The sequence below is a fragment of the Athene cunicularia genome, assembly GCF_003259725.1.
Source record: "Athene cunicularia isolate RWA chromosome 2 unlocalized genomic scaffold, athCun1 chr2_part1, whole genome shotgun sequence".
Classification (NCBI taxonomy): Eukaryota; Metazoa; Chordata; class Aves; order Strigiformes; family Strigidae; genus Athene; species Athene cunicularia.
The window spans coordinates 91,352,723-91,378,634 of NW_020799095.1; the positions used below are offsets into that span (position 1 = coordinate 91,352,723).

At 38.4% G+C, this 25,912-nt stretch overlaps 1 protein-coding gene across 1 annotated transcript in view; it reads right to left on the reverse strand.

The window, feature by feature from the left end:
- CNDP1 (carnosine dipeptidase 1) overlaps window positions 1–9,233 on the reverse strand; it is an 11,756-nt gene extending 2,523 nt beyond the window's left edge. The window contains exons 1-7 of the mRNA XM_026842670.1: window positions 9,156–9,233; window positions 8,197–8,340; window positions 6,438–6,600; window positions 5,276–5,364; window positions 3,167–3,367; window positions 1,642–1,726; window positions 912–1,072 (exon numbers count right to left, since the gene is read on the reverse strand). Coding sequence (XP_026698471.1) covers window positions 912–1,072; window positions 1,642–1,726; window positions 3,167–3,367; window positions 5,276–5,364; window positions 6,438–6,600; window positions 8,197–8,340; window positions 9,156–9,233 — 921 coding nt within the window. The remainder of the gene's footprint in view (window positions 1–911; window positions 1,073–1,641; window positions 1,727–3,166; window positions 3,368–5,275; window positions 5,365–6,437; window positions 6,601–8,196; window positions 8,341–9,155) is intronic.
- Window positions 9,234–25,912: the final 16,679 nt, after the last annotated feature.

The window sequence follows — 25,912 nt, forward strand, 5'->3', positions numbered from 1 at the left end:
GGGGGGGGGGGAAAGGGAAACATTTATTCTAAGAAAGAAAGAAGAATATAAATTATAAATTGGTCTTTGTGCAGAACCCCAGGGTGCTGCTTCTTCCCTGCTACTCCAATTTGATGAGATGAGCTTTATGTACACATAAAATTTGCACCACTTTATCCTCATATAAGTAAAGCATTAAAACTCATATAGTGTAGTTACTTTATACTTCTGTATTACTGATTATTACAGTTTAGCTTAGGCTAATTTGGAAGCTTTTTTGTGAAAATAAAAGCATCCATGTTACAGCTTATACCAGTATAATTATGTTAGTGATAAAAAAGCTAATCATTCCTCTCCTTTCTCCCAGCTGCCACTCTTGTGCAGAGAGATCTTTCTGAGCCAGCCCTTACCTTCTGTTTTTATTTAGGATATAATTTTTAAATGCTGGCAAAGAGATGCTTATAGCTTTGGGTGCTTTTTTGGCATGCTCAGCAGACATCAAAATCTGAATTAAACAAATAAAAACCACGCAAAACACATCTGCCTAAAGCTGCCTCCCATTTTTCAGAACTGAATACAATTCCCACTATGTAACCTGTACGCAGGGGTTTTAATGCTTATTTTGTTTGGCTGTTTAGACATGGGGGGAGAGAAAGGGTAGTGCAAGGATGAGGGAGCAATACTGTTAGTTATGCATTGTTCCTTTTCATTGATTATTCCTATTTCAGATCACTTTCCCCACATGCAGTAGCTTACATTTTCAGCAGATTTATTTACCTTTTTTTTAATTTACCTTTTAATGCTCTATGCTCCTTTATTTTATTTTGAGTTTGCTGTTGACTGAAAATATCTTTCAATTTGGCTTTATCCATAAATGCTGTGAATGGGTGATTTAAATTCTTTCTGCTGACCATTTATACAGATTTTGTTACCTTGGTGCCATAGAGAAATTTTTTCACGCCACTATTCTTTTTATGTTCTTCTAGATCAAATTCAATTGATTCATATAACTTCCTCTCCTCTTCCATCAGGGCAGTGACACTGTCATAGATTCCAGGGATCTGAATACGACCTGTGGGATCCACAAGGCTGTCTGCAAAATAAGACAGAGATAGCAGTACAAGCGGGACCTATTTCTTCCATTTGACAGTCACAACATCTTTTCTCTTCCACCTAACTCTTTACCAAATGAGTAAGCCTAAGAACCAGCAATTATTTGCATCTATGAAGTCATGGCACCTAACTTGATGTGTTTTCATATTTATTAAGAAAACCATTGAGCTGCTGTTTGTGTGTAGCATGTAGTGTGTCAGCCCAGCTGCTGACATGAAAACATCATTCTGCTGAGGTACAAATCAGCATTAAAAAGTCAGGTTTATGTATGTATGTACATATTCAAGTTGCCAGCAATCCTTAAACATTCTTGATTGATGCATGACTGACATCAATTTAACAGGCACATGTCTGAGGTCCTGGTCTTACTGGGGATGTTCCTGTCCTCAGCTGCTGTCACCATAGCTGTGCTGAGATTTGGAAACCTGGAAATCTTGCTTCAATTAGACTTGCCTTACTCAGGTCAATTAAACATGGCACTGATCTTCATTAGGCTGATTACTAGCCGTTGCTCCCCAGTTATTCCTGAGCAACGATGCGTGTTATTACCCAGCAGAGCTATCAGGTCTGTCATCGGTTCATGAATGATGCCTCCAAAAGTTCCAGAGTGAAGGTCCTTGTCACCACATTCAACCTGTACCAAAAATAACTGGTTACATATAAATACTCCCTACCTTATTCTGCAAGTCTTTGTTTTCCACAGTGACTGGTGGCTTCAGTTTTTTAAATGAGGCCACAAATTAATAGAAAACGATTATGTGTTTCTATTTATAAAATGGAAAACATCATGTCAGGAGCAATCTGCTTTGGTAAAGAGAAGATAGGGCTCTCCTGTTAACCACTAGAGAGAGAAATTCAGCTGTCTGTAGCACTTACAGGCATTTGAGAGCAAGGGTCCCTCTCCATTGCCTCTTTTGCTTCAGTAAGATTAAATACATCATAAGTGAAACACTTGCATATTACTGTTTCTAACACTGCAGAATAAATTCTTCAAGTTCTCTATCCTTTTTATTTAATGCCATATCTGCATAACAAAGGCAAGAAAGAACCTTACTTGTTTTGCATTAAGAAAATATATGTCCACTCTTAATTCCAGATTGCCACAAATAAGAATTTAGAGGTCTCTTGAATCATACAGCTTTAGAATAGAGAGAGGCATTTTGTTTATTAAATGGGCTCTTTTTCCAGACACATTTTCATATTCAGGTTTATCATAAACTATTTTCCTGCAACGAACTTGTTTATTCTTCTCAAAACCTCATTACAGCCAACTGTCTGGTAGCAAGCAGAGATCACTTTTGATGTTTTAATAGCATCATTTTTCTTAACCAAGACTTAGAAGAATTGAATCAAGGCTGCCGAGGCTCTTTTGGTTAAAAACAAATTTCATTCTTTTTCTGACATAAAGGTTAATGCAGATTTTTCTTTAGTTCTTGAGTTCTTTAATCTTCTCTCTGAATTCCTTTTATGCTTCATCAGGAAGTTTCCAGATGAGAAATTTCTGCTCTTCATTTCACAATAGCTCATGTTGGCTGCTAAATATACAACAGTGCACTGTTATTTGCTTCTGCCAATGGTTACAAAACCTTTGTTTGGCTTTTAAACCCAGGGATCGGAGTAAATTAAGTCCCCTTAGGCAGATACATTTCACTAGGCGGTATCTGCTGCAAAAGGGCAGAGCAGCAGAAGAAATGGTTTTGGAGTGAGAGAGTTGAGGGGTGCAGAGATGGGTACAGGAATGATGCTGCAAGAGAATGGAGTCGATATGTGGAGGGGGTGATGAGAAAAGACTGGGAGAGTGGCAGGAGAATAATGGGATGGGAAAGGGGTCAAGAGGAGAGAGGTAAGTGGAGAAATGATGATTGCAGAGGAGTTAATGAAAGTAAATAAGGCTAGTTGAACTGAAATGAGGACAGAAATCTGTACAAGCCAAAAAAGGTATGGAAGAAAGTTCTGTATTTGTGAACATTAAGCTTGCTCTCAGTCCTTCTCTGTATGCAGATGTAAATGTGATTACAGGTACACCACTGCTCTCTGGTCAGTGGCCCAGTTCAAATGAACCTGTGTTCTTTACCTCCACAAAGAAGCAGGCATTTCCCCGACTCCCATATGTAAGGGCAGGCTTCTTGTTGCTGAGCCAAAGGTTGTCCGAAATCACAATATAATCAACATCAGAGAAAAAGCAGTGGTTTTCTTCTTCTAGTAACTTTTCTAGCCCCAAGGACCCTGCTTCTTCCATGCCTTCGATTACAAACTTGAAGTTCACTGGCATAGCCTAAATGAACATTAGAGAAGTCCGGGTAAGAAACAAGCATTTTCAAAAATTTTTTTTTAAAAAAAATCTTTAAAATCAGAAGTAGACTGGCTTGTAGTACACATTGTTTTAGGAAAAGAAAGATGTAGGATATATATCTTGCTTCAGTAGAAAGGGCAGTAATCAACATGTTTTTTTGCTTGTTTTTATCTACTTTCATTTTTGAAGGAGAATTAAGTGATATCTTTTATCCTTCTTTGTGTTTTAAAAAAATTTGCTGGACTGTCTGATTAAATGGGCTTTTTCTCAGTGCTATTAAATATTCTAATTGCTTTGGAAATTCTAACTCTGTAATAACAGTTGCATTTTCACAGAAAATTTCCTGCCTCTTATATTTCCACTGTTAGTGCCCATGTGGGAACCACTGGCAGAGGTCCACTGCTGTGGTTTTCCCAACATGTTATCTATCACCAAAGTTACTCATTTGGTGGTAAAAATGCTGTTGGTGATTCTACTATAATTGTCCTTTTACACTCATGAATTCCTTTGCCTGCTAGTTCATAAGGATGCATTTCCAAGGGTAATTAAGATAACTTTTATTATGAAATAGTGTGAGTTGGAAATGCCGACATGTCCCACAGGAGAAATGAATTTGAGCTTCGTTTCCTTTTCAAATTCATTTTCTCATTACAGGTTTTAAGATGTTTTCTCTTTTGATTCAATGCTCAGATTAAATGTAGGAACGAATGTGTAGAATTAAATGATTTGTATTATGGGTGGATTCACCAATGGCTCATCAAATGACCACAAAAAAATTTAGAAACAAACTGTTCATCAATATTGTTTGATGGTCTGCACTGTTTTCTAGGGAAAGGTTTCAAATGACAAAAAGGCTTCATTTTGCTTGCTTGTTAAAATACTGAAATAGCTATTAGTGATTTGAAAAACCGGAAAAATGCAGAAAGACAGCCCCATAATCATATCCCATTAAATCAGCTAATCCGTAGGTAGATAACGTGAGTGTTTGCTATCACTTAAAAGAAACTGAGGTCAATTCAGTACTACCGATGCAAGAAAAACATCAGTTTTCCAGAGGTTTGCAAAAGTCAAGACTTAATGCTCAGTTTGTGCCATAACATTATAAGTGGCACAAAACTTTCTCGGCAATCTAATAATGCATTGTGCAAATTTACCTTAAAGGGTGCTTGCTAACCAAGTTGCAAGCTTAGACTACATGTTGTTTTAGCTTTGCACTGGGGACACAACTAGCTCATAATTATTAAATAAGCAGACTGATTTGAAGATGACTGTGTTGGTCATTGTAGTAATTTAGGCAAAAATTTGACTCTTAAAGCTGTATCAGTCTCTAAGTGAGTATATTTGTATTTCACTAATGCACCCATTCAAAGCATTTGCTTTGATGAATCTAATACATTGTTGAAAGAACAGCCCATTTCATACAAGCATTTTTAGATATTTATTCTCTTCATACATACACATAAATTGAAGGCAACTTGTAGGTAGACAAAACCAAAGATCAGCAGTATATAACAGCAGAGATGGGTCTCCATGACCAATCTGTAGTGTATATTATTTTACCATCTCTCAAGAGAATAGGGTATCAAAGCCATTTAATGTACGTAATATATATTGAATGCTTCCCTCAGTGTGTTTTCCTCTGCAGGGCAATGACAATACCATATTTACATTGCATACAGACTGTTCAAAACAGAAATGCTCAAGGACAGATTCTTATTGGAGTGGGACCAGTGCCCTGGGTATAGCATTAGAAATAAGCTAATATTTCAAAATATGTGTAGTCTTTTGGGACAGAGATATCATCTAACTCACAGGGATGTAAATGCCTCCCTCCAGACATGATATTATAATAACAACAACAACAGCAGCAAAGTCCTCATTGATACCTACTAATTTCAAGGCTCTAAATGTTTCCACTGCATTTATCCAAGCTAGGACAGGTCCTTTATTATCTGTTGCTCCACGCCCATAGAGATTTCCTTAAAAAGAAGAGAGAAAAGTTTTTAAGCAATCTTTGAAACTTCATCACTTCAATGTAACCAGCAAATGCCTGTTGCCACAGAAGGTGTAGTACTGTGTCAAGTGAAGTGTCAAAAGAGTCAGGATTTCATTGACTTGTTTTAAATAAGGTGATGGGTGTTTCCCAATGGACTGGTACACTTTTTTAAAAAAATATTTCCTTTTATATACATCATATTGTAGTTTCTGTTACATGCCAATTTCTGAGCTTCACTTTTTTTCTTGGGAGCTGTTTGTTCAGACCAGAAATGCCTGAAGAATTTGCACCAATACACATCTTCTGTACACATCAGCTGGCTCAGGTAACAAGCAGCAAAAACCCCACAGATAAATACCACAGTAGAAGTATTAAGCTACAAGTCTAGGTACATAAATTGTCTTTTTAAGTGTTTGATTGTACAGTTATATACAGGGCAGATTCATGTACAGTGATAAATTTCTGTGACAGTCCCTACTGAAGGCAGAAGAGTTACACCAGTAAGGCTGTTTGGATCTGGTCTCAGACAATGGAAAAGGGTGAGTTAATGGTTATAGCACAGGCCTGGGAATCAGGATTTCTGGGTTCTTGGGGTCTTACTCATCTGCTGATCATCATCCATCATTTTTGTTCCTTCAGTGAATAGAGCTTTTCATGCTCAGCTGGCTGTAGTGGAAGGATGATTACATTAAGGAGGGCCTCAATTTCTTCCACTGTGAACTTTCCTTAGTTCCAGCATGGCAGGTGGAGGTACTAAAAGATCATGATGAAAGAATGGGAAGTGCAAGGGAAGTGCAACCTGGGAGAAATGGAGTCTCTATTGAAAACTCTATAAAGCAGCATTAACCTCATGTGTCTCTTCCACACCAAATTTCAGGCAATCACTGATGGGTCTCACTAGTCACAGCATGGTCATCAAGATTCAAAGCTGCTGGATTTGTCCCCAAGATTTTCATAGAAGTCCTCATGCTTTGGTTAAATATACAGGGAGCCTCCTTCCACTCAGAATCTCAGTTGTGTATTCAAATGATACAAAACTTATGACCAGGTACACACCATTGATTTCAGTCAGTGTGTAAGGGTCAGTTTTCCAGCCATCTTCCTTTTTGGCAGGCTGTACATCCACGTGACCGTAGAAACATACAGTGGGGTTTTGTGGATCCTTCCCCAGTTCCCCAAGAATCACGGGAGGCAGTGGGAGGTCCTGGCCATCAGGCAACTGTGGAGAAATATTAATAAAAGCAACTAAGAAAAAAAAAAAAAGCCTTTGAAAACTTACAAATGTTATAAAACCCCCTGGAATTCTCAGTATTGGAAATACCTCATAACTCAGTTGACCCTGATTTGTTCAGGTGTGCAAAATCTGCCTTTGGATCCAGCTCTAACCTACCCAGAAAAATTAAGATTTTTCTCCCTACCCGTTTAGGTTCTGTAGGGACTTTATGGAGCTTTTCTAACATTTTACTGTTATAAATGCCCTCATTACTAAACTGTTACTTTCCAGCACTGGACAAGACAAAGCTGACCATGCCGTAGTGACAAAAGCATATGTCATGACACTGAAATAGTCAAAAGTCACACAAACTAATATGGGATTTGATTTCACCATAGACAGAGGGCAGGAGGTCTTAACCTCAAATACAGAAACAAAATAAAGTTTTGCTGACAGAAGGAAGCAGCAGCTATTTTAAGCTGTTTTTAAAACAAGTTAAGGCTCAAAACGAATGCTGTAATGTACCACCGTGCAGAACAGATCTCCACATTGGCCAAGCGAGACTGTGTCTCTCACAGGAGAGAGAAATAAGAAGTGGAAGAATGGTGTACTCCCTCGTATTCACTAGTAATATCAGTCTGCATTGGCCTACTGCAATCCAAAAACATTGCTGCTTCTTGCCAAGCAAAGGAAAACTCATTTTGTGAAACAATATTTTGGCCCTAGTCAGAGGAAAGTATCTCTGGTCTCTGTTCCAACAACAGGTACAAATCTATTCCCCACTGTTACTGACACAGACTAGTGCTATATATTTTAGCAATCGTAACTGCATGCCAAGGTTTTAGTTTTAAATGCATCCATTACAAGTCTTAAATAACATAACCTGAAATATGAAAGTATTGCTGTACTGCAAAGTCCTTGTGCTAAGACTCACAATCCTCCCCAGAAGCCTTGGAGGAAAAGAGAATCACTATTAGTGAACTTGAATTCCCCTTAGAATAGAAATCTAACAGCCCAGGGCAGGAAAGAGCCTCCGGCTAGAGTAAGGTAAGTAATTAGAGACAAAGATTTCTCAGAGATTAACTCTTGCCTGTTGCTTTAAAACAGTCATTAAGAAAATATCTTGGAGTGTTGTTCAGAAGCTCCCAAAACCAAAGATGATGCCCAAGATAGCTATCCTTTTCTGTCTGGCAACATCTTATTTGTAAAAGCTACTTCCTTCATGTGGAGACTTCGGTGATGAATGATCATTAACTACCATGATTCATTATTCAGAAGAATGTAAAAACAAGCCCTGGTAAAAAAACTCAGACCTTTTACTTTTGCCAACTGCTTCACTCCAGTTAAAAGTGTCAAAATGTCCCTGCTATGCAGAGAACATCTATTTTCATTTGCATTGTCTGTGTGGTCTCCTAGGTCTGTACTCACACAGTCTGAGGAAAGACTGATTTCAGCAGGTATCATGTAGCTGCAGGACTATAAATAGTTATCTAGCTACCAAAAACATTGGTATGTTATAACATACATATACATAGCACTGAATGTAATAGGTAGACCACATGTACAAACATGATGTTTTAAATGCAAGAATCAGAGAAGCACCTGATGCGACCCCAGGTTTACTGAATTAACAGTGGCTCCCAGTGCTGCAAGTCTGTCTGCTACCAATGTCATCATTCGTATTACTTCTTTCCTGAGATCTGGTTGAACAGAATCGCTTTCCACAGCCACCCATTCCTTCAGGTCCTGCGCAGGAAGTAAAGGAGTGCAGTTAAGTCACCCAGGATGCTGCAGTGTTTGCCTTTCAACATAAGTAGTGTCACATTAGAAAATGCTTTAATTTTTATCTCATCACAGAAATGTCATGGATGCTATAAGGCTTCAGAATTAAGAATTGCTTAGATGGGTGTCCAGGTTTGAAAGTCTTAATTGTCTACACAGAGGGGCTACCCACACAGGCATCCACACTGTCAACCATAGACCTAAAACCTGGTGGAAGAGGAGGTAGACTAGATGCTGATCAGTTTGCATTGCAGAAATTGCATTAAGGACAAATTACTGCAGTGATCCTTGTGAGGATTCAGAAGTGCTCATAATTTTAAAACATAACTGATACTGGCTGGACTAATTACATTTCTGCCTTTTCACAGGGAACTGAAAAAATGAAAGTGCAAACCAGCATGGGACCAAGACACCTCTCCTTATCAACTGCAAGCCTACAAAATTCAATTCTGATATAAAGCAAGGTAGAGAGCATCCTATCTGTCTTTCTCCCAGGCAGGTGCATTTTGTCTCAGTGGAGCCTCCCTCTGCACACACTCAAAGGATGCCCACAACCATCTGGTTTGTGGAAGTCCACACAAATCCCTCTTCCACCCAAAGGGTCTCCAGCACAGACTGTCCCCTTGCAGCCTTGCTTTGTGAAGCACATGTGACACACGTGATGCCAGACCTGGAACACAGCTCATAACCTTAGTGGTAAACACTCATCTGGCCCACAGAGCACAGGCCTCCAGGGCACCAGTTCTGCGCTTGTCATTTAACATCAATGTAGTTCCTACCTCTATGAAATCACTTTGATGTGCATCAATGTACTGGAAGATCTCTGTCTCCAACACTGAAGAGGCTGATGAGGACATTACTGCCTTAGAGAGTAGCACAAGGCTGAGATAGACGCTGTCTGAAAGTTAAGGACAAAATTTAACATGTTAGAGACATCCTGAAATATGCACTTCGTTTCAGTGCTAGAAAGCATAGACAGTTACAAAATTCTGAATCTATTTAAATCTCATTTAGGTTCTTCAAGCCAGGAGAAATATACCTGAACTATTTTATCACATAAAACCTTCAATCAACTCATAGTTGAGTTTCTGAAAGAAGTGAAAAAAAAAATGACCAAAGAGTGAGCAGCTTTGCAATTCCTGCTTTGTAAGTAAATTAAGGAAAGTTTTTTCTAAAGAAACATTTGTTGTATTAATTTTCAATACACAAACCTCAAACTGTATGTTTAGGTAAGACAACCCCAGGGGAAGATTTGCAAATGCACACCAGTGACCCAGGGGACTCATCTTTCTTTTTCTTCATTTCCAGAAGGAGGGAGAAAAATGGATTAACTGACACACGTTGCACGTGTTACGTGAATACAGGAGAACAATCCTGACACCAGAGAGCATTAAACAAATAACTTTTGTGGTTGAATAAGAACAGTGTCAGTACTGAAGCACTTGGTAAGTGCAGAAGTCATTTAGTACCTGCAAACCTCTCTGCCATCTTGTTTTTGACAAGATAAGTGAAGATTAAAAAAACATAATATATTAAATCATGTTTTTCTGCCTTTCTGCAGTTTTTCTTTCCTGTTTCCTTGAAGTTCTTGCTGTAGTTTTGTGAATTGGTGTTAGCAGAGTGATACTTGGATGGCTAAATACTTGGCTGGGCTAAATTCAGAATATCTGCTGTATCAGGCTGTGCGACAGGATGGACTCCAAGGTCAAAACCCAACACTTTGATTCTAAAAATACTCTATACTGGTAACAAAATGTGCAGTGAAAGTCCGTCCATAATTCCTTTACTTTGATGCGTTGCTAAGATGACAGGCTATGGTAATAATAATTTCAATTATGTTTCTCTGACAGAGAAGATTGAAAACCCAAGCTGATGAACAAGAGAAAGGAAACATTGTTCAATTTGGCTGGAGATCCTGGCTGTATGAAGGATGTGCCTCCTTTTCCAATCTTCCATTAGAAACAAGGTTGCGTCCACATTACCTGTGGCACAGGTCACTCTCTGAAGTAAAGCTTTGAGAAGGCCTGTGATACTAGATGTAGTTCCCTGTGTCCAGTTCCTGACATATGTTGACACTGGAAAAACTGGTATTGGAAGAGGCCAAATGCCAGTTTTGCAGGACAGTGAAGTTGAAAAGCACTTCTATGGAGATGACTTAACTGAGACAAGAAAATCCAAATTTAGGTGGGATTTTTAGGATGGTGAATTTAAATATAGGCATATTATTTAAATAATGCTTGCTGGGAAAAAAACCCTTAAGTGATAATCAAAGTACCATTTTCTTCTCTCACTGTTTTTCCCATAAAAAGGTAAACCTTACCTCCAAAGAGGTGGATCTATTCAACCATACCCTTCAAATATTCACATGCTGAGTCAAAGCAGCAGCAATGTTAGTCTAAACCAAAAGGATTACAGGAATTTTTGAAGCAAGCATGAAAAAAAAAATTTAAGACGTTTCAAAAGCGACAAAGCACCTTCTGGGATTTAGCAACAAAGATGTGGTGGAGAAAGAGGTGTTGGAGTTTGGTAGCTTAGGTTATAGTCATCTTTGCATAGAGCTTCAGCAGGTAAAGCCTAACAACAGGAGTTTTGCAAGAAACACCCCAAACTTGAAATCCCCAGGCTGGTTAGTTCTTCCAGCCTTGGACTGCGCAAGTGGCTGCAAACATTTGGCAGCCAAAGTCCATTTTACAGAGCACAATGGCACATAGGAAGGTGGTCACAGACATAGTCATGAAGACTTTCTAGACTGCACAGGGCAGACAAGACCAGGAGTCCCAGGCTGGGGTGGTGGTAGCTGTTCCCTGATGAACAGTTTCCTGACAGAGATGAGATGCTGGCGCTTACTGGGGCAGTGCCCACGTAGGTACAGGGTGGCATTTGAGATGAGACACTGCAGGTCATGTCCAAAAGGGGCCCAAGGTACAGGGAGATGATCAGTATTAGGTAAAAGCTCAACATGGAGGCCATTTGTGTTGTTTGCTTCTCTTTTTGTTGCTGTGTGCTTTTGGGGAACCAGGCAATAGCTCAGCTTGTGTGATGTTGCTTGGTCTTGCTTTAGCCAACAGTGGATCCCAGGAAAGCAAAGTTTACCTTCATGCTGGTCCTTATTACAGACATAGTGTCTTCCACCTCTGAGCTGGGTCTCAGAGGGGAGATGGTTCCTGCACAGGCTGAAGAGAGGACAGGACCCCCAGTGGGTACATGTGCGAGGGGCTCCAAAAGAGTGTAAGGCACTGCACCTTAGAAGAGTGTGATAGGAACAGGCATTGTACAGTGTGGTCATTCATTCAGAAGTGGGGTAAATCCTAGTCTTACCATGGGCATTGCCAAGAGACAGGTCAAGAGATGCCAGGATGTGAGGATTTTAATCAGATAGATGTTCATCTAGAGAGACTTGACAAAGCCTGCTGGATGCCTCAGTTTCACATGTACTTTACTCATTCTTTCTACCTTGCCATTTCCAAACCTCAATTTAGAAAATTTTTGCAAGATGCCACTGAACGTGCTCTCATTTAACCTTACCACAGATATCCAGACAGGCTTCTCCAGGTTCAGTTACTTACAAAAAATACCTTTTGGGTATGCCACACTTGAACAAGGAGTATCATAACACAGGTCAGAACATGGCTGCTAGAGTAACCAAGCTCATGCAATGGGTAAGTATCAGTGTCTCCATCATATATGATTTCCCCTCTTTCTGTTCAAATATTAAGTTTTGCTGAATTCTGTGCATTTTCACTCTAAAAGGAATAAATATATATATAGTTGGCACCTTATGGTGACTTGAAGAAACATATATTTCTTTTATTACTACATAAAGGTCAGAAATACAAAAGGGCTGCTTATACAGGGGATGCAGGCTGTGGTGACGGTATCTTCCTCTTTTTATCTGCCTTACATGCAAATGACCTGGAAAGATGCAGACAAGAGACATATGTCTTCAAGTCATGTTTCATTAGCTTTTAACTGTTTAAGAAAATGAAACAAGTTAACTAAAATGCTGTGAAGGAAAAGAAAAACATTCAAACAAGAAAAACATCCTAGGAATATTTGAAAGAATTCTGTCATGTTTTCTAAACACAGACAGACTTCAGGAAAAGTTTATAGAGTATCACAAAAATAGTTGCTTTTATAAACAAAAATGAGCATGAACAGTGGCAAAGTTGGGAAAACAAATATGAGGAGATATGCAGTCCTGCAGATTAGTAGAGTGCACCAAATACTAATTCAAACGAGAAATTAGATAGCAACTATGTTGTGCTGTACTTGAGGGAGGGAGGGGAGTAGCAGATGGAAATTAATGCATTACTAATACACAGACAACGCTGCTTGAAAGCATTTGGGTCGCCACTGGGAAAGGTTATGTAGAAAAGGGAGTTGGTTTAATAAAGCAGTAGAAAAATTTCAGGCAAGACTGAAATAACTATGTTACAAGGAGGGGAAAAAGTTTTTGCAGAGATAAAGCCAGGGAGGGGGGAAGTATCAAAGACTTCATTGTTCAATTTCAAGTGATTTTATTTGATGTAATTTTAAAGAGCAGTTGCTGCTTTATAGAAAAATATAGAATGACTATTTTTAGAAATAACGTGTGACAGTCATGCAGTTTCTCTTCCTTCATTCCTTAGTATTTAGTAAGAACATTTTGTGTGTCACTTCCTCCCATCTTAAGTACTGTTATAAGAAAACCTAGCATTCTTAGGTAGCGATTTTACAAGAAATACAAGTTGATTCTTTAACTCAGATGACTCTTTGATAAAATATCAACTAAACTTACAAACATTTGACAAGCAGCTCCTGAACGTGGTTTGCTGCCCTCCTTGCTGTTCCCAAATCATATGCTTCAAGTGCTTTCCTCCCTGCAATGTTGTATTTGAGGGGTGGGGTGGGGGAATGCCAATGAAAATTGAACATTGTGCAACCAACTGAGAGTAAAACAGAGAAGTTGCCTAGCTTGCAAGTCATATAAAGAACATTTTGACGTGAAAGGATATAAAGACATGTATGGCAGCAGGAGCTGATTTCCCAAACCAATGGTGGGCTCTATTGAAAGCAACAATCCCTCTAAGCAATCACCATCAATGAAGATAACCAAGATAACGGGGTTATTATTTAACTACCTTTAGCATTCACTGATAAGTGGCCTACCTTTGGTGGAAGTAGGCAATCAAGCTTCAGTTGCCTCCCCAGCTGACGTGGCAGTTCTTGAGCACAGCCCTGACCACGTGCAGCCACTGTTGTTGGAATGAGCAGGAGCTGCAGAGATCCAGACACCTGCAGGGGATGAACACCTGCTCACAGAGCCTGGCTGCATTTGAAGATGATTAAACAAATGGCATCAGATCAAATAAACAGTGTAACAGCAATGAAACTGTTTGGTGGAAAGCATAGGTAATACCTGGCACTTGCTGGCAGATGGCACTGCAATGCCCAGTGCTGTTTCCAGCAATCAGATCTTGAAAAGTGTTGCAGTATGAGCTGCCTTAAGAGTGTTTTAGAGAATAGCAACGACTAGCCCTGCCCTTGCTCAAGCTGACCCCTTAGAGGAAAAAGCGAGACCCTGTTTATCTCCTTTGCTGTAATACAGATGATATTAAAAAATAAAGTCCTTACCTCTGTGTTCTTATTTTGCAGCTTCCTTTATGACTGGTGGTGAGAGTCTGAACTGGGAAGATCTCTTCTTCCACCTGTATAACAGGGACATTTTATCTCAGTTCACTGGTATGTTCTGCAGTTATGAGTTGTTACTTTTAAGTTAAAAATTAACCTTTGGTTTAGACACTTAAGTCTGCTTCTCTGTCATATAATAATCCAAGCAGGATATCCAAATTACTACCACATCAAGGCCATGAGAAATTTTCCTATCTCTTTCTTCTTTTGTCCCTGGAATTCCCAGATCCTATCAGGAATCCCAGCATCAGAAAGCACTTCAGTGTTGCTGATGAGTGTTGATACTTTATAATAGTATTTTGGATGACTTAGAGGAGGTGGCTTTTGTTTGTTGCTTTGATTGAAAACTGGAAGAGAAAAGAATACATTTCTGTTAAGGAGAAGAGTTTCTCCCAGGAAGTGCTATTTCAGTCTGTGCCCACTGAAGAAAAGTAATTCACTATTTACCCAAGAAAATTGTCTGAGCTTGGCCACTCATTGGTTTGCAATCAGATAAACACTGGTATAAAAAGATCTTCTTGGAAAGACAGCTGCACTGTCTTTTGCTCTTTTCATAGCAAAAAGGTTAATAGGAAAGAATTATGGGAGGTAGAGCTAAGTACCAAACTACGTACACTAGTATGTAAGGCCGAGCTACTAATCTGGTTCATAATGACCTTAAAACACAATGACTACCAAAAGGAAAATTATAGTACAGATGAAGAATATTTACTATATTCTGACTTGCTGGAATGGCATTCAACATCCACATCTAGGTGCATTGTACTCGCTTAGATGTGGATAGCTTCACCGTCTTCTCACTGCCAGTTCTTCCATACCAGAGGGCCTCTGAACTTGTAGCAAATTTTAAGGCACTTGTGTTTGTGTACAAGATTCTATCCTTATGGTCCTCTGTCTGTTTTGAAAGAATGGCTATTCATGTGTTCAGATTCAGTAACAAGCATCAGTCTTCAAAGGAAGGTCAAGGTCCTGTCTCAAAGCCTTAAAGACATTTACGTATTTGTTCTTCATTTGATTAATATGTAAAAATTCATTTGCAAATGAAGTGCAAAAATTGGGGAAAAATTATATGTTTATTTGCATTTATTTAAAATAATTCTATTTTTTACATTGATTCTGCCTTCCTTTATCCTAACATTAAATGTTTCACACTGGAGTTACGCCTGAATTACAATAGTATGAGTGAGTTTAGAAATAGGTCTACTAAATTTAGTCATTCAACTATTTGCTTATTTATCACTTTATACTACTGAGGAACTATACTATTCTGGAAAAAATGATTACTTTGTAGTTTATTATTTCATTGCTTCTTATTTCATAACCTACAACTTGGAACAAGGTTGAGAGTCCACAGTGTAAGAGATTTATTTTTTTATGGTCATTATTCCATTTATGGAGTAGCAGCATTGTTTAGAAGTGCTTTAAATGCAGGCAGCTTTATCTCCTTAATAAAAACACTCTTTGATGGTAGCTTATTAACTACAAGAAATTAAAGATCCAAGTTGAATAGTTTAGCTGAGTGATGGCATGGACAACTCCTCTTTGGAATACAGTAAGTGTTTAAGTAGGAGAGAGATTAATTACTGAAAAATAAGAACAGTACTAAACCAATAGGATAAAGAAAAAAAAGCACCAATGTCTTTATTTTATCTTGTATTTCTATTACTACACCAGGGCAGTAGCCTCAGTGCGTTACAAAGCAATGGTACAAACAAGAATAACTTCTGTTCATTGGCACTCCAGCAGAATTAGCATATCTAGTTTTTTACTTAATTTAAATGTTATCTTAAGTAATTACAATATTGAATGAGCCAATGAGTAAAAAACATGCTGTTAGGAGCAGTATTTCATTGATAGAGAAATGATATGGTTTTCAGTGCTACCCATCACAACTACCTCTAGTTCAAGCCAGCTGTTTTTCATATCTTGAAGGTATCGCAGGGAAATGGGAACAATACTGTAATGTCATGATCTGCAGTACCTGGTTATATTGCAGTTATATTGCAGTTTACTGTCATTTCTCAATATACTACCTTCATATAACTTACCATGGTCTCCTAGAAGTGTAAGTGTGGAAGGGAGGCCCCTTCACACAATTCCCAAAATATCTCTCCCCTGCAAGGTTTTCTACTTCTGTTCCCTGTGCAGTAGCAGCAAGCCCTTCTGCCTCCTCACTCCTTCCCACTTCATGCTGCAGTTTGAAGAGTATTTCCTAGCCATTATCTTTCAAGATAATCATAAAGGATGCCAAAACCTGGGACCACAAGTTAAGCAGTAGTGCCTGCTACGAGAGCTTGTCAGACAATGGAGTGAGACTGCACTGGTAGAGGGGTAAAGACCCTCAAGAAACTGAATTAGTAGTTGTTACCTGAATGTTGATAATCGCTCCTGGGTACATCAGTGGAAGGAGATTAATTTAGAAAAGGACCTTTTAGCCAGGTCAGAGATGGCGCAGCACTTCACAAGGGTTGGTGGCTACAGACTGTTCTCTGTATGGAGCAAGGATGCTCAGCACCTTCCAGGAGCAGGGCCACAGAGATTCAAGATGATTTGTAAAGGAAGAGCAGTAGTGCAAAGCCTTCTCACCTCCGAGTGGCTAATTCATCAGGCTTTCTGTATGCAGATCTCCAAGCAGACAGACTTTAAGTGACACACCCTGGAGAGGAACAATCAAGTTCTTGCCCAGCACCTTTTCCAGTACACTGCACTGAATGCTGAGATAGGAGACTGTCCTGTTTTTCCAAGAGCAAGATTGTAAATTCATTTTGCTTAATGATTAAGCAAAAGTATTTTCAGATATTAATCACACTGAAGCAATGGCAAGAGGTTATTCCCATCTTGATATCCTTCAGACAGCTTTGTGCAGTCAAATAACAGCACTCCCTTAAGGGTCATTAACACCCTCCATGCAGGTGAGGATTTTATCCCGCTGGTAACTCAGTCATTCCCAAACAGACATCAGAGATTGGCTTTATGAGTTCACAGTGTGAAGTTGATACTAACCATGCAGTACTTTGTTTATGCAGCTCTTCACGCTACCTCCTCTCAACTTTCTGTGAGGTCCGGGAATTGGTAGAGGCATGTCAGGAGTAACTGAGGTGTGGTGGTGTGCACAGTGTCCCTCAAGGCACGTGTCTGCAGTACCACAAAGTTAACTCAGTTTGACACTTCACTGACTTCTGCTGAGTGTCCCAGGAGCAGCAGCCTCTGAAGAAAGGCTCATGAGTATTTTTCCATTGCAGCCTCCTGTTGAAGTGTGTTTGGAAGAAGGCCAAAGCAAGCAGAGAGGTTCTTCTCTTGACAAATATAAGGTGCTCTAAGAGAGCTTAAAAATAAAGGAACCCACTGTTTATACACACATGAATATACATATGTATAAACTATATATACACACACACACCCCCCCCAATGTTGCATCTTATAGCAACAGATGTTACCATTGGAAGGTCTTTGTGATTGTGACCTCCTTAAGGAGTGTGAGGTATTTCATTGCATCTCTTCTATCACAGTGACACTGACTATATCAAGGAAAAAGCACATGCTTTGAGAGCCCAGAGCAGATGCTCATTAAACTGAGGGTCTGCACCGTTCACGTGCTATGCAAGTCATGCAATCAACAGGCTGTTTTGTGAAAGATGTGATAGCGTCTCAACAAAAAACAGAGGCAGATAATTACAAGACTGGCAGCTTTGGTTAGAAAACCAATTCTTATCTGGACATCTTATTTAAATGCCTGCACATAGGTGCTGAGCCTAATAACAACTGAAGTGAATCTGTAACTACCAGATCAGGCTCTTCAGCTGAGATGCTATAAACTTAATTACAACTTCTGTGGAAGATAGTTCCTTACTCATTCTTCAAGGGTTTAGGCTTAAAATTCTTCCATAGACACAAGTATTCTTTGTTACAGACTTTTCAAGTAGAAAAGTTTCTCATATGTTCAAAGGCCTTTCAACAAAAGTGTAGCATGTGCCTTGACATGGCTTAAAAGGCAATGATGGCTTCACATTTTTTGTACTATACGAATTCAAACATTTAGAGCTAATATTTTTACATCTTAACTTCTAAGCAAATGACAGCTCTGAAAATCACTGTTTTGGATATAAATCATTTAATCCCACACTCCAAGTGCCTAAATCCTTATACAAGTTATGAAATTTTATTTGAAATATTTGAGATAATTCATGAAAATGCATAAAGTTGTTATCCCCTCACTCACTGCACTTCAGAGGGAATTAAGTTTTAGGTTGAACTGAAAAAGAAACACAGGAAATCCCATGGTAATAATAATATTAAAAAATGCAATTAAGCTATTAGCTATGAAAGCTCAAATGTGCAAACAGCTGTTAGAGGAGTGGTTCCAACCTGTGCTCCTTTCTTCTTTCCTGGAAGCCAGCTTGACCAGGAAGAAAAATATCTTCTCCCCATTTGCAACAAACTATGTACCCTTTCCTGCAAGCTGGGAAGGGAATCACATCTTGGATACACATTGGTGGGATGCATGCTTGAGTCACAAAACTCTTGTACTCAAGATGAGCAACACTGGTTTTCATCCGTTTTTAATGAGGGTTTCCTGCTCAGGCCCTTTCACTTACCTTTGAGAGAAGGTGCTGGACACTCCCTGACACTGAGTTGAATTTTAGGGCAGCCCTCAGTTTTGCTCCCTTAGCTTGCAGAGGCACAGTGCATTGCTACAGGCACCACTCCCCACCACAGGGCGTCTGGGCTCCCCTCCAAGGCTCACCCTCAACTGATCATCAAAACCCCTCCCTAGTAGCAGAGCACTACTGGACAGCCTAACCAAACAACTCCAGGTTTTTGAAATCTGACTCTTAACCACAAGCCACACCAGTCTGATACACTGAAAGATTTTGTTTTGTATTATTTGCATGACCACATTGTATTCTGTGGTTGTTTCCTACATGCTGGGACATAGTTGATGGTACAGCTGGATATCCTTTATCTCATTCCATGACATGCAGTTACATAGAAAATTTCCATAATTAAACATTTAGAATTTAGAGGTACTTTTTCTTTTTTTTTTTTTTTTTTTAACTTCTCTATCTGGAGAAACCACAATATGTCTTATGAGACACAAATGTCTTGTTTTGCCTCTTTATTGGAATACAAACCAACTTTGATTAGCAGGTTTTTTTTATTTCTTGTATCACAGGTCAATATCTTAGATTACAGAAAAGCACATAGGAACCAAAAAACATATTCTGATGTCCCCTTACCTTCCCTTGGTGCCTTCCCTCATTAGGGCTACAAAGTTTAAGATAGTTTGTTTTCATGTTGATACATTCTGGGAAACTGGATGGGCAAGTAGATTCCCGCAACAAAAACCTACCTGAGCAGCACACACAACTTAGGTAATTTAGCACAAGAAAATGAGGACTGAAAAACATGGCATAATGAAATGAACCCAGTTTTCCTGTCACATCTAGAGAAGTACAAATGTATTTATGTCAGCCTTTGTTTCTCTACTTGCATTAAGTCTGCTTTCATCTACCTGATCATTCACTATTGGGGTAAAGTTATTATTGAAAATATTGCTAGAGGCAGCACATACCTCTGTTTCCAAAGCAGTAGTTACAGAAAGAACTCATATAGAAGAATCTAACTTTGGAACATGATGGACTTCAGAAGTCTAAACCATCCATTTAGTATCTTGTGAGTTACCTCAGCTGAATACAAAGGTGTCTGAGATGTCATATTCTTCACTGGTGTGCAGCCTTTCCAGCAACATGTAAACACACCTTTCATCTACTTAGACTTGCACTTTCTTAGCTGGGAAGAGAGAAAATGCTCTGTGGAGATATTAGAAAGATAATGGAATTTGCACAGCTGAGGCTTGAGGTGAATTTCTGCAAGCAAAAGAAAAAAGTGCTTTTTTTCCTCTCATAAATAGTCAGTTTTCAAAGTGCCACGTTTCAAGGAGAAAAAAAAAGAAGTGCCAGCCTGAAGTAGTATGACTGATTCCTTTTGAATTATCTCAGCATGGTGTCATCTTATCTGAAGATTTCTTTCATTCCTGTGACTAGTAATTGGACCTTAAACCGGATAATAGATTTAGTGGGATCAAGCTCTCAAATTCAGAGCACTGTGAAAACATAGAGAGTTTCTGATCTTTAAACTGAAAGATAAATGCATGTTATCCAGGTGATATGTGCCACTAAGTACTGAAATAAGGGGCTTAGAGTGGGCTTTTTGGTATTTGGTGTGTTCCTCTGCTAATAGTAAGATATGTCACTCTTTGCCCCTGCCAGTCTTGAAAACTCTGAATATTGGTAAATCTGAAAAAATGAGTGACAGACCAAGCTTATAAATTTATGCAGCATTTGCCAATATACCTGTCTTACCTGAAGTAACCAATTCTCCTTCATCACAGACTACGAGAAAGAGGTTTGTATGCCATTCTGCTGTTCGTTAGTTTTGAGTTGCAGAATAACTTAGTAGGTATAAAGGACTCAGGATGATGCATTAATTTCTGTCAACACAGATAAAATGATATTTGGAACAGATTAATTACCATCTGTATTTTTACATTATAATCTTATGGAAAGTGTATGAAATTAAAATTTACTGTCTTGCTCTGTTATAAAGCAAGCAAGTTTCTCAACATTTTAGTTTGAAATCACCATATCCTCTACTTTTGATTTAGATCCAGACTTAAAGCAGGTTCTCAGATTCATAGACCACTTTGTCATTTTATCATCCCAAATTCTTACATTCAGTAACTGAAAAAGAATAAACTGTGTCATCATGTTAATTATTTTTGATGGGTGTAGACTCTAGCCATTCAAATTCAAAAGCAAACAGGTGCATACATCTAAGTTTATGAACAGATTACCATGCACTTCTGGGTATATTGGCCTCGCTTCTGTATTGCTGTCCATAAATATAAGTAGATGAAAAGACTGTTGTATTTCAGACTGTGTGCTACTGAAAAAAAAAAATCCTATTCCAGCCCCCTTTTTAATTTTAGTGCTAAGCCTAATTATTTTCAGAATCTTTCAACTTCTGTAAGGTCTGCTGGTCTGTTAGTGGCAGGAATTGTGTCATTAAAACTTTCTTTCATATAAATCAAATTATTGGAAGGAGATAGAGGAGCATTTATTACTGAGATGCTCTCAGCTCCCTCTAATGAGGTCAAAGAAACTGAACTTGTTTTACATTTGGAACAGATAATGCTAATCAGCTGTTACTGAGCACAGCTTCAAGGTGACCGCTCTGTCCCAGTGAATGTGTCATATTTGCACATAGATAGATGTGGAACTACAATGCATTAAAAAATGGAATGTATCATCTTAAATATTAATATTTTATGTAGATGACTTAATTACCTGTCACATCTTCTAGGAACACTTTCACAGAGTAGGAAATATAATACAACATAGTTTTCTATTAATTTAATACTCAGTAAATCCGGTGCTCCTCTTTTCCATAGGGAAAAAAACAACCCTCAAATGTTTTTGCTACTTTTTAGTGTATTTCTGTTTTAAACCAATTAATACATTAACTCATCTACAGTTAAAGACAACATTGTGTTCTCTGATTTCTCAAATCCCTTCCTCAAAAGTCCTATTAAGTTTTAAAAATAAGGTCTTCTGAACTGGTCTCAAGGTATTTAAATTCCATCTATGGGTGTGAGACAACTCCAAGTAAAACTTCCAAAAATTATATGCATCTCTACAAACTTACAAAAGTTCATAACCAGCCAAATTCCATTAAACATCATTTCCAGATCAGTGCAAAGGAACATTAGCAGAGTAAAGTCTGGAAGCTAATCAACTCTGGCTGACAATACCCTAGGATCATGTATTTACACATTCACTCACACCTTTCTCGTGAAGACTTCTACTGTATTTCTGAAACCTGTCTTTCTCTCCAGTCTCTCCACATTCAAGTTACCTTTATTCACATCTCTTTATACTGAAGTTGTTTGCAGACAACAGAATTGGTAACCAATGTGTGCCTGAGCTCCTGATGCAGTCTTCCCCCTTCTTGATTTAGTACTTCTGAATTCATCTGGTCAGAATTAAAACGGCCTTAAAATAATGACAAGCAGCACTGTGCCTCCTTGGACAAAAGTTTAGAATATGGTTGACAATACATTACAGGATATTCCTGAAATGCAAACAAGATTCAAAGCTGTGCAGAAATAAATCTCTGCTTTCTTTTTATTAATTCTCTCTGACAATCAATTTGTGAAAATGATGACATGCAGCCTATATTGTATTTTGAATTTATATTGTATTCTTACAGCTTTGAACTTGAGATCCCCAGCTAAGTGTTCAGCATATACAATAGGAAAAGAGATTCACCTGGAACTATTTCTGAATGGCTTTTTTTCTGAAACCTTTGACTTCTGGCTTTTACACAAATTAAAAAGAAGTATGTTCCAGTGGACTTGCAGAAATAGCTGCTCTTCCGCTGGAATTTTTACAGGTTGCTACTCACTCAAATAGTAAAGACGGAGAGGAATTTGGAAACAAAAGTAACCTTCTCCCACTGTATTTGATGATATACTGTTGTGCCAACTTCCAAAAACTGAGAGCTATTGCAGTAGCAATTACAGAGTAAAGTTGAAATGAAAGGTCCACTGCCTGCTAGCATTTTCCATGTTAGCATTAGAACTACAGTTGTAATATAAAAAGCAGAAGAGATTCAGTTCAGACAACATAAAACTATCACAAAGTGAAAGCCTGGTCATATTCCTGGGAAACTCCATGAGTCCCACGCAAGAGGAGCTAATCCTGCAAGGGGATGATTGGAAAAAATAGCAGAAGACAGGGAGCAGAAAGAGCAGCAGTACTGGAGAATATAGGAGGCAACAAAGACCAGATATTCTGCACTCTGCATGTACTATTAAGTCCATCAAAAAAACCAGAATTTTCACATTTAAAATATTTCTAATGAGTCAGGATTACACAGTTGACAACAGAAGAGGGAAAGATGTCAACCTATTACTAATAGAGCAAGATAGTCTAAAACACCTTATCAAAGGCATATTTATAAATAAACAAATGCTATGCAGCATTCCAGCTTGCAAAAGTCTTTCAGCTGTTCTACTTTAACACTGTGGTTAGTTTAGTTATACTGTTGCTTTCCAAGCTACTGCAAGTCTAAGGAAGAGTTTAGTAGGTTTTCTTGAAATTAAGCAGCAGCATTATAGAATTATCCCTAATAGTATTTAAAAGAGTCCAAGAGAAGGCAGCATTTATTCTCAAGTCTCTAACCTTGACTCCACTATGCAGTACATGGACATTAAATCCATTAAGTAGTTCAGAAATGTGAAATTTAATTTCATCATGTATCTTGGCAGCTATCTTGTAATTCAGGTATTGGTTACAATTTTGCCTATATTGACAGCTCAGATTTGCAATTCCATTTACTTACTGTGTCCGAAACAGTAAGAAAACAGTCCTCCAAAGAGTCACCTTTACATCAAGACATTTAGCATTTTTATATGTTTTTATTAATATATATAGAGACAGTAACAACAGCCTTCAAATGATCCTTCCTTAAATGCTATCCATACACTTTGCTTATGAATACCTTAAGGCTAGTCTTTCAGTACAACCAGTGCTGTAGGGCACACCTGTACAAGCAACAGCTAACACAGTAATGTCTCTGTATAGAGACTTTCTTGAGTATCTAGAATAACTGAATGTAATTCACTTTCAAATAATATTTGGCACTTTGTGCTGTGGGTCAAGTTTGCGGTTAAAGACTTTAACTACACAGTTACTCTTACAGATATCTTGGTGGAGTTAGCTTTTACTTTTTGTGAAGAGACCACACATCCTCTGAGGATGCAATAGGTCTCACAATGCAAATGCAATGCATACAGAATGGCTGCTTTTCCGAAGGAGAACCTAGCACAATAACAATGACAAAAGAAGCTGCTCATCTGGATTTGTTATTTTTCAGTCCAAAGGGCAGAAATATGAGGTCTATGGGCTGTGTCCATGACTGAGTAGAACATGAGCCTGCCCAGACAGAAGGAGGACACTGCATACCAATGTGTCAGCATCAGCTGGCATATTTCACTGGCATGCATTTTAAGCAGTCCTCAAGAAATCTCAGAATCGCTAAGGATATGCAAAATTAATATAAAGATGAATATTTAAAAGTACTAGAAAAACATGTCTTAGCAGTCAGGGTTTGTCACAACCTAACATGATGTGGAATGGTATGATCAAGCTAGTAAGGGACTAGAATCAAAATTATCCACTAAGCTTTCCTGTATAGCCTAAGCAGATTGTCTGAAGAGTGATTTAAATCCCCTGCATAACTTTATTGGTTATCAGGAAGGTGATTTATTCAGATTGACTCCTCATAATGTAAAAGCATATTTAACACATGAATCTACTCTGGTTTAATTGAATGAGTTCAGATGACAGTGAAAAAAATTTGTAATGTTTTTAAGCTAGTACTTTGACAGAATGAACAAACTTGCATACTGTATCTAGATTAGCTCTATGTTATCTCCACTCTTCACATTGCTTCAAGGTCAAGATCACAAAGCTGAAGTTCCTGAAGTTAAGACAGTCTATCATGTAACCTTATGGAAAAATAAGTTCTGATTTAGTTAGTACATCCAAACTCATTATGTTAAACCAAAGTCTGTTTTGCAAATTAAAACCAGTTTTAAATTAGGCAACATTGTGCTCAATAAGCCTAAAATGTATTGCCACACAGTTGAAAACCAGGGCTGTGCTTTAATGTGCATGCTATTGTTTCCCAGTACAGCAAAAATAAAGAAAAGTGACATTTTAAAAGACGGTTAGGGCTTATTCATTTAAGGATAATAGCTTGTAATAACTCCAGCTGCTCTTTTAAGTGCATATTCCATATCAAGATGCACTGTCATGGATTTTGCTAAAACACAAGAAATCTAGTGAGCAATCAGGTATTACAAATCAGAAGTCTGCATTCTCAGTTTTGCAGTAGTTTCACCCCATGGATGAGTGATTGTAAAATGCACCACCTTCTTGGAGTGGGAGAACTGGAAGTACAAGCCAACTGGACTTGTGAACAGCAGCATGCCACTGACTAAGGAATTCCCCCATTTCCTATCAGGAATCAAGCTATTATTTCACATTAGGAAACAAGACAGAAGAATGTATTTGGTTTTGTGGCATACAGCTATCCCTTTTTTTCCCCCCCATCTGCCTATTTACAAAGCCACTTTCACTTCTGCAAGTAATCCTCCCAGCTCCCCAGAACTAGTTTGTAGAAAACCAATACTGCTGGCTTAAATTACTTAAAGGAAGGGAAAAAATATCTAAGTGAGGACATACAATTCTTCTCTCATTTTTAACAGAACTCCTACTTTCAAATAAAGCAGAGTTATGGAGTTCCATCAAATTTAACTATAAGGGAATCTGGACAAGAAACGCAAAGTTATCTTGGGGCTCTGGGGCACAGAGGAGGTACAAAGGTGATCCAACTACTTCAATATTTGAAGTATTTTAGCATACTTTGATGTAACTTAACTAAACAGAAGCTTACAAGCAAAAAGTTCTCACCAATTTACAGCCACATGCCATTTGGGTTAGCTGACACTAAACTGGGCTCCTACCTGGTTTACCCCTAAGAGACAAGTGGTAGACAAATAAAACCTGGGCATGAAAAAGAGAAGAACACCTTGAAGCAATAGCCTAAGCAGTAAATAAGTCTAAGCTAAGCAGGCATGTGTTAGTATCCCTGATAGGCCCAGCCAAGGTTCAGACACTTACCAGATTAGAGAAATTTGTAACCACATTCCTTTTGACAGCCTTAATTATGCTTGCTTATAAATAAAGCTGGCACATCTACTCAGGAAAATTGGAGACTGTAGCTGTTCATGTTTGTAAAA